Source organism: Netta rufina, assembly GCF_964035555.1.
Source record: "Netta rufina genome assembly, chromosome: 4".
Classification (NCBI taxonomy): Eukaryota; Metazoa; Chordata; class Aves; order Anseriformes; family Anatidae; genus Netta; species Netta rufina.
In genome coordinates, this window is record NC_140127.1 from 15,188,209 (window position 1) to 15,198,015 (window position 9,807).

At 43.7% G+C, this 9,807-nt stretch overlaps 1 protein-coding gene across 1 annotated transcript in view; it reads right to left on the minus strand.

Moving 5' to 3' along the window:
- The window catches only part of LOC311209127 (transmembrane protease serine 11E-like), a gene marked incomplete at both ends in the record, with an annotated part of 39,883 nt that extends 39,197 nt beyond the window's left edge, over positions 1-686 (minus strand). Inside the window, one exon of the mRNA XM_084286305.1 lies at positions 523-686. Within this exon, the coding sequence (XP_084142431.1) occupies positions 523-686 (164 nt within the window). The remainder of the gene's footprint in view (positions 1-522) is intronic.
- Positions 687-9,807: the final 9,121 nt, after the last annotated feature.

A 9,807-nucleotide genomic window follows, 5' to 3' on the forward strand; every position in this document is an offset into this window, starting at 1 on the left:
AACTGTCTTGTTAAAATTTGATTTTGACACAAAAAAAGTTTCCTGGATTCTGCACTGTTGCAATAAAATCCTGCTGGGGGCAGGATAAGACAATTACAGAGGGAAAGATAAGTGTCAACTTAAGCCATCATATCAACTTTCTAAACAGAAGGCAAATCTTTGTGCTCCTGGCCATGCTAGGAAAGGATTATCCTCTGCGGTTCTCCCTGCAGCCACACATTATTTCTTTCATCCAAACCGATCTCCCAAATCTCCCCTTCAGCCTGCAACTTTAGCGTCCCTTCCATTTATTGCCCCCTTTCAAGCTGCAAATTTCAGATGGGTCCATGATGTACTCTACTTCTAAAAGGATGAAGGGAGGCAGAGATATAACGAGGGCTGAGGGCAGGAAAGACAAAGAACAGCAGTGTTTTTTCTGGACCTATGTGTGTCCTCCGCTTCCTAGGGATCTCCCATAAACGATATCCCCTGCTAACATTACACCTCCAAATAAAACTTGCCGAGTTAAAACACACCACCTACTTTTGAAGATCCCATGGTAGGTCCCGGTAGGTCTGGTAGCCTTTCTGACCTCCAACCACAGCTCGGCTGAAGTCTGGACTGCGTAGCGAATGCTGCTGGAAAATGCAGGAGTCGCATTGACTGGTGTGACGGGAAGGGAAAGGTGTTGAGTGAAGATCCTTCATTGAGGCACAGCTGGCGCAACACCCAGCACCCTGTGGGTTATTGCAAAACGAGAGAGCGAACTTCGGAATAAAAACAAACAGAGGTAAGCATGGAGTCGATAAGAAGACTCTAACCTGATCAACTCAGCATCAAAGAACTCCCCAGGCAGAGATGGACGGGGTAGATAAACCGGCCCAGGCAAGAAGACTTGTTCCTCACCACAGCAGAACAGGAAGTGTGTTAAGTTTCCCTTTCCTAGCACTCCCTTTCTGTCCAAATCGTGTCCTTACAGCAGGCCTTCGCCTGGCTGGCAGCACCTTCTACCATAGACTCACTGTAAAAGCCATAAGGGAGAGTCACCGCGCTGTCCACACGTCAGTCACTCGCCTCCTGAGGTGGCCAACACAAAGGCCCAGCACAAAAACAAACACAGACATAAACGGCTTGGTCAGCCAAGCCACATCTCCCTCAGTGCTCGCTCTTCCACAGCTGTCCTGGACTCCCTTGGCATCAGGGACATGACAACTATAAGTATCCGGCCTCCTAATTACACGTTAGTCATGTAATGGTTGGCATAACCCCGCCTGTGGAAAATGCTTACTCTGTGAAAAGGGCCACCAATCTCCTTGGAATTCACTTCTCCCAGTGCAAACCTGGTTCTTCAGAGCCAGCTGGAAGGGGACAAAAATGGATATTCTCTGGTGAGAGATCGGGCACTTACATCTAAATCCCCAAATGAAAATGGAAAATTACCAGAATCCAAACTCCTTGCTTCTGGCCTTTGATGCAGTTGGGTTTTTGCCAAGAAGTTGGAAGCATTTGTTTTTTCAGTGAAGTGTCAGGAATCCAGTCACTTTCATGGGAACACTCATTCACAAAATCCTCAGTAACAGAGGAGTAGAAGCAACAAAAGGATCAAATTTTCATCTAGTTACACATAGTCCCTTTCCCTCTTTCCCCATAAATGTCCACTCACAAGCACTTCAGCATGATTTGAGGAACAATTGTCTGGACAACCCATTTCTGAGAAGGTGGGAAAAGCTGAGTGCTGCTGCACTGCACCTCCTGTTTCTCTCGATGTTTTTTTTTTTTTTTTTTTTTTTTCCCCTTGCTTTGATCAAATCAACTGCTTTTTTTGGCTTCTCTTATCTCCCTGTAGAAGGGGCATTGCTGCAATTACCTACTTTGTATAAGTGAATACACAATTACCATGTACTAATATCCTCCTAACATCCACAGGAACTCTAGCACTCCATCTTTACAAACCAATTAAATCCAGAATTTATGAAAAGATGTTAAAATCGCCTGCTTTAACTTTTTTTTTTTCCTTTTAAATACACATTACGATCACAAAATATGTCATCCTTTCAAAACACACAGTCCTAGAACAGAAAAGGTTTAATTAAGCTTGGGATGTAACCCAAAGAGGCATGGAGCAATTTCTTCCCAGAATGGTCAGTCTGAGGCTGTGCACAGTGGCCTGGTCACAGAGATAAAAGTTGGCAGCATTGTTAGCAGGTTATTAACATTAACTTCTTGATGAGTATTTGAAGACCACAAATAAGGTGCTCTGTGTAGCTAGGCCAAGCACACTGGGCAAAGGTGGCCCTTGAAGTGTTGGCAGAATAAGACGCACAGATTTTTCCCTGATGTGCCTACAAGGCCAACTCTACCCACCTGGGTCAAGAGAAAAACAAATCCCAGCAGAACAGGCCTTTATTTCAGCAAACAGCGGGAGTGTGAGGTAAAACTCACTCAGGAACATGGGTTCTGCAATGAGATTTCTTTGAGAGGAAGAGGAGAACACCAGGTTGCGAGGGATCTCTGGAGGTACTGCTAGAGGAAGCATCATGGACAACAAATACATGAACTGGTAATTTTCAAAGCTCATCTTAAGTGGACAGACCTTCTTCCTGCTGTTACTGTAAAGCATAAGCAACAGAGATAGCCCAAAAACAGGATTTAGATTTTTCGGCTCAATAATTTTTTGCAATTTGCCTAACAACAATTGAAGTAGGTTGCTTTTATTTTCAGATTAATTAGCCGTTAAAATAAATAGTCCTGGAAAACAGTGGAAAATAAGGAAATATTCTTGCCTGCATCAGAACATACAAGAGCCATTTACACATACTTGTCCACGGGAACAACGGTGCAGACAGACCAAGAAAAGACAATCATTAAGGAACAATTTTCTTCACAATAAATTAGCAAATTGCAAAGTGCTTATTACTGGGGAGTTATTCAGTAAGCAAAGTCAGTAAGCAGTATTTTTGGTTAATAGTAGGGAAGCAATACAGAAACTATCCATCAAAGCATAGGGTGGAAATCAGACAATGTGGGCGCACAGGATTTTGTAAATGAAAGTGTAAAAAGATGTAATAACGATTCCATCCATTTAACCCTGCAAAGTCAGCCCAGCCAGTCGGTCTGCTTGCCTAAGAATGGTAATAACAGGCTGCCTTGGTTTATGTTTGCGTACTCACACAGGCTGCATGGCTGTAGAGACAAAGGATACCTTGAGAGATGGCCACTGGCCAGCCCCAAAGCAATAACATCTTTGGAATTTATAAGCAAAGATGTTTTACATAATTGCCTACCAGTTACCCAACCTGGGCTACGAATTTTAGATCTTGTATCGTGCCAGTCATTACTTTTCCAGTGAGAAGTGGATGTTCCTGCCGGCGATATTCAACAGAACTGACAGAAGCACGTTTAAAGTGCACAGCACTAATCAACCTGAACTAATTAGACCTGCTCTGAGCAGGGGGTTGAACAAAGACCTCTGGACATCCCTTCCAATCTAAATTTTTCTGTGAGCACCTGAAAAGGCCAAATGGGTCTACTACAATGGAATTCTATCCTTGGAGATGTCCACTCATTTTCCATCAGCTCATTTTGACAGCTCATTTGTAGCTTCAAGTCCCGTCCCCCCCCCCATCCTGAAAATATGAAAGCATCTTGCATTTGACTTCTGAAATGCAAGGGAGCTCTAAATGAGATGCATTTCTTTATACTTACCTTCAGCTAGACACGCTACACACCACCTCTCCTGCTTTTACAAAAAAAAAAAAAAAAAAAAAAAAGAAAAAAGTTTATTATAACATCTTTTCTTTGGCACCTGAAATTCCCAGCCATGGCTTTTAATAACTGATAAGTGGACGGAGAGAACGATTCTCTAGCTCAAATGTCAGGGCTGGGAGAGAAGCCAAGTCCTTTATCTTGAGCCACAAAAAGTCACTTGAGGCCGAATTTTAATACGTGCCCCTGCAGTTTTGAGATCCTGAGCATGTAGAGGCTCTCAGATGTTACAGCCATGGCCTCAAGCCCTGCAGTATGCTAGATCCTGCCCTGGTTGGTTTCCAAACAATCCCTCTTTCCAGGCCCTTATAACAGAAACTGCTACACCCGTCTAAGTAGCAGCCAGAAAGGCCAGCCCACAATACTGACAACGCCCTTAGACAACAGAAATCCCCCACTTCCAGTGTCATTAAGAAAGAATTCATAGCCTGTCACCCCATTCAAGGCAAAAAGGTAGCACATGTATATGTACCTGTCCTCTGCAGCTGCCCAGCCAGAGCTGCTGCTTGGTTCAGGGGAACAGGCCAGCCCACATCTTGTTCCTGGGGTTACCTAAAATCAGGCCAACAAGCCTCTCTGGCTACCCACCACACAAATCCTCCTCTCACGGTCATCTACCAAGCATCTCCCAAGAGACGTGAGGTCTTTATATTGCTCGACTAGCCCTACAAAGAAATTAGGTACATTGAGATTAAAAAACAAACAAACAAACTATATCCTTTACAGGTACTGCCAAAATTAAACATAAGATCGTAATTTTAGGCAGCAGAAGTGCAGAAAAGACTTACTGGGAGCACTGATGCAGATTGATGCCCCATGTCTGTCAGTGTTCAGGAGGCATTTGTACAACACCCTCAGCAATATGCTTTAACTTCTGGTTACCCCTGAAGTGATCAGGCATATTGATGAGCATACTGGTGAGGCAAGATGATCTTTGTAGGTCCCTCCCAACTGAACTATCCTATTCTGTTCTCTGCAAGTGATATAGTCAAAACAATACTTCTATGTCTCTATGTTCCCAGAAAATGGCTAGCTTAGATTTGATTTCATTCTAGTTCTTACCAGCTATGCGTCTGCCTCTTTGAAATGCTTTCTGCCCCAGCTATTATCTGTGCCAGGTGACTTGGCAGCAGCATGCAGGACCCATGCAAGACTGGGGTTCTTGTGAGCAGTTGCCTGCCTGATGCATGGTACGCTGCATTAGCTTTTGAGGCTTCACAGGCTACATCAGACATAATGAGTATCAAGCCCACAAAGTCCATCCTGCAGCCATTTCAACTCTGGCTAACCTTGCAGTCAGGGTTTAGAGGACAAGTGACTTTGAAGGAAAAACTCAGCGTGCTTCAAGCAGGGCTGCTCAGCACCAAAATTAAGGTCCCACTTAGCAGCAGTGCATACGAGAGCTCCCTCTTGGGTAATCTGTGCTCTGCCTAGGTTGCACAGAAAGGCTTGTTTTCCCCTCCATGCCCTACTATTTTCATTGATTACTCAATTATTGGTAACAGTGCCAGACAAGGTGGGGACAACAGCACCAAGTACTGCATCCTGGTGAAGTTCTGTCCATCAGCATGCAGGTGGCTCGGTGCCAGCTGTCCTCAGCTTGTCTTGCCGGAGCACTCACCTGCCACAGAAATCATTGGGGGGCAGTCATCTAGCCTGAGTACCATAAACAGTCTAGTCCAAGCCTCCTGCTCAAAGCAAGAGCAACCAGACCATCTGGGCCACAGTCTGTCCGCTGGGAAGGGATGATCTCAGTAACATGTCCCTTTGGTATGCAGGTCAGCTGGCCTGGAGTCCCAGACTGTCTGGGTCACTCAAAGGTTGCAGACTGCAGGTGACCCCAAGAGTCTGAGGGAGGTGAGACACACGACAATTGCAGGCAGCTGATTGTTTTTGACTTGCAAAGAACCTTCCGTGGTTTGAACAGCCTCCGGATACCAGGATGATGGCAAGTCCTTCCTCAAAGACTGTGCCGCCTAGTGACACAACCAGAAGGTGGGAGGCACTGCAGCTGAGGGGAAGAACAGAGCAAGGCACAACTTTGGGGGTTTAGCTAAGGCATTCCTTCCAATAATCAAGTGAATGAGAAACATGCCATGTATTCCTTGACCTATCCAAGCTTACGGAAAAGAAGCTCATCAGATTTTTGAGTAACAGGTTTCCAAAAGCCTTTTCTTTGTCTTTATGGAAACAGCTCATTTGCATGAGAACAAGCCGCTAGCAATGAACAGTGGCTTGCAAACAAAATATCCTTAAATGACACTTCCTTTGGATAACATATTAAATTAGAAAGCTCAAGATAAAGCAGATTAACAGCCATTTGTAACACTTAGCTATTCTAACCATCATGGCAGTAATCAGCTACAAAATCCTCATTAATAAAGTGTCACGTACACAGCACATGCTGCCAGAAAACAGCAAAAAAGTAGTTTTCCCTACATTGTTCAAAACAAAACAGACTTGTTACAAAGATGTCTGTTACACAGCCTGTCTCTGATTTAAGACTCCCTTTATTACACTTGACCTTGTAAAACATGACACAAGGGCTACTGTTCTTCCAAAGGAACCTTTTTGTTCCTACCAACCTTGCATGTCTTGGAGTTCTGCACTAAGGCTGGCTTTTTTTTTTTTTTTAACCCTTTCAATCTCAAATTCCAAGACCCTCCCTTTGGCTATTCGGCATTCCAGACCAGGATCAATGAACTTTAGCAAATTTTATTCATTAAGAGCTTGCTCTTCTGGCTCAGAACTTTGCAAGTTTCCCATCTTGGAAAGGAACAAATTTAGGGTCTTCAATCTAGAAGAATCATCAGTTCTCAGAACAGGAGATCAAAGAAAACAGCAGCTGTAAGCCACTGCATCCTACCAGACTCCAAATTGCTGCTGCTCTTTGCCATCCTTTTTGCAAGAAGGCCAACGAGCTGAGAAAACAGACCCATGATACCAGTGATAACCAATATTGTGCACTTTCAGTCTGCTTTCCTGCAGCACCGTGGTTTGGCTCTGGTGCAGCAGAGCAGCAGGCAAAATCTGCTCAGTCCCTTGCTCATAGCCATAACATGCTGTACTTACATATGTGAACAGGAGCATTTGATACCAACTTTTTGGTAAGTGGGGGAAGAAACCAAAGCTCGGTGCTGCGGAGACCTACTCTAAAAGCTGAACAGCTGTCCTTTCCTCAAATCTTGCAAGATGATCATGGAGCGTCTCTGCACTGTCAAGGCAACACTGACATAGTACCTTGTACTCCAGGCTCCTTCCATGGAGCTGAAATAGAGCACCTGAAACAAAGCACCGTGAGTAGATAAGAGGCCCTTAAACAATACGATTCACCCTCTAGTGGCTGACCCAAGACCTGCTTCTGCCTGCATGCAAAACTGGGTAACCGTCGGCAGGCAGGTTACCTTGTTCGAGTCCAGACAGTGTGCACAGGGCTTCCAGTAACACTCCTCAAACAAGACAAAGACAACTGTTAAAGACTACATAAATTCAGCATGTAAATACATGGCACAGAATCGGTATAAATTCTTAAACCGACCAGTCCCCAGCTGGCAGTTGTTTACCATGACACAGGAAATTAACAAGTACCTGGAACAGAAGACAATTTTTAACAGTTTTTTATTAGATTGACATATAAATTACATTCCTGTGTGTCATGCACAATTTATGGTTAGATGCATCCCATTCTGCCTTCAGTGGTGGTCACAATTCCTTGGAAAACATGGTTGAGAGCAGGCAAAGCTTGCAGCTTTAGAAACAGGTGAGCCCAGCTTAGAAAAAATACAAGTCTGCTAGGCCACCTAAACCAAACACTATTTTTGCTGCATACATTGCTTCAGGTTTCCACAATTTCTCTCAAGAAAAGCTAGACGATGCTGACAAGGACGTAGTTTTGCCACAAGAAAGAGATTCAGATCCATCAGGCCCATCTGCACCAGTATGCCTGTGGATGGAGCGTTGTTTGAAGCGATCTCATTGACAGTCCCCATTTATACTGCTTTGCATCACCAAGAGGCCTCAGAGCATGGAAACTATATTGCTTCTAAGAGAAACAAGGCCAGAAGGCTTGTTCCTGCTGCGATCATGAAAAACACACACTGGGTCTGGTCCTCTGAAGTCCCACTCCTCCTGGCTGCACTGCACTGGCACTTAGCTGTAAGGTCAGCCATGCACTAGATCCCTCCAGATGGATGCTCAGAATTGGAAGCTCCTTCAGCAAAAAATAAGCTCACTTTTTCAGCTTTGTGTGCACTACTTTGGAGAATTACATTTACAGCAGCCCTTTGCACAGATCAAAATGCTGAAGGGTTTCTGATTTTGTACCCAAAACAAGTGCAACTAGAAAGTTCACACATTCAGAAGAAATCTTTTGGACATCTACTTACCTGTTTCTGGACACCAGTGAAATATCTGGGATTTGCAGACATGAAAATGTTATGTTCCTGAACTACAATGAAATTTGGCAGGATAAGGAAAAAAAAAAAGTGCCCTTTGAAAACCCAAGCCTGAAGTGCTTTGGGAATTAGAAACTCATGGCATCTTTTAATAACGTTTCTTTTTCAAGAAGACTTGAATTTTACTTACTGTCCCGCTAAGACAATTGTTACCAGGAAAAAAAACAAATCTTATACACTTGCCATGCATTGTTTTTAAGCTTCCTTTACAGGTAATATACTTCAAATCCATGTTCTGTTTACGGGTTTAAAGTGATATTTGTCATACGCAGACCTATGGAAACAGCTTGATACTTTTTATTCCCTACCTAAAACTTAAACCACTAAGGTTTTGTTTCTGGAGCTCCCAGTATTCCACAAGAAAAGTTCCCTGAGAGCACATTTTAAACACCAGGTCTTCACGATGTTCACAGAAGTAGAATAACAGCTTCAGACCCTTGTTCTTCACGCAAACCTTTTCTGGTCATCCAAACACCCCATAGCTCCAGTGAAGATGGCTTACTGTGCTTGCTGGCACCTAAATCATAGGATGTGCAATAAAAATACTTCTGTTAACTTGATCCTCTGTTGGGTAGGGTTTGCAGCAAGCTGCATTACCCCTGAATTACCACTGATGATATTAACTGACTTGTACTCAATTTGGACAACACTTTGATCCTGAAACTATAATCAGTCTTTCCCCAAATAGTCTAAATGTGAGGATGCTGAAAGCCTCCTGCTTTGTTCATCTTTTCTAGCCTGGCATAAAATTCCTGCCTGCTTGCCACACTGGATCAGCTCCGGGTCTCAGCAGTGTGGCTGGTATTTCCTTTGACAAGTTCTTTCTCTTCTGACCACCAAAGAAAAAGAGAGCAAGTGAGTAGCTCATATATCGAACAATTAAGACCACACCATTCAGTGTTGTCAGAATGAGCAACCACACGGTGTTGGAAAGTCTGCAAACATGTTAAGGAAAGCATCCTCAGCAGCATGTTCCACTGCTGGGGTATACGAGTTTGAGGAACATGGCCTCCTGAAAACAAAGGCAAAGAAAGTAGAAAGTTTGTGAGATCAGATGGGCTAGCTATGGACTAGCAAGAAGACACAGGCACCTCTTAACTCCTGACAGGAGAAGGATCTTTACGTGGATTTCTGGGTCAGTCTGAAGTTCTCGTTTCTGAAGCAGACATGCATTTCCACCGTGACAATGATGTGCTTTTTTTCACCCCCCAGAATGCAGCTGAAGATATACAGGTTAACTTAAAAAGACCTGAGAGCACCATTTGTGAGAACAAGCAGTTTTTGGAGATTGTTTTCAGCAACGGTCATACCAAGATTGTTACAAAGCTCCATCCTGCACAAAAAGCCAAGGACTTTTATTAAAAACCATACAATCCGGAAAGTTTTAAAATGGAAATTCATTCAGCCCAATATTCTGATATGACAACAGAATGGCATGAATACAAAGTGGTTTTCAGTCTCAAATCCAGCAATCACTCGTGGCAAATGCTGTGGTAGGTACAGTACACACAAAGCGTGAAGTGGACACACTTGTTCAGCGAACGTGGACAGAAGTTGATGTCTCTCAAGCAATCACTTCTTCAGAATAACACAGCAAAGAAAACTTCTC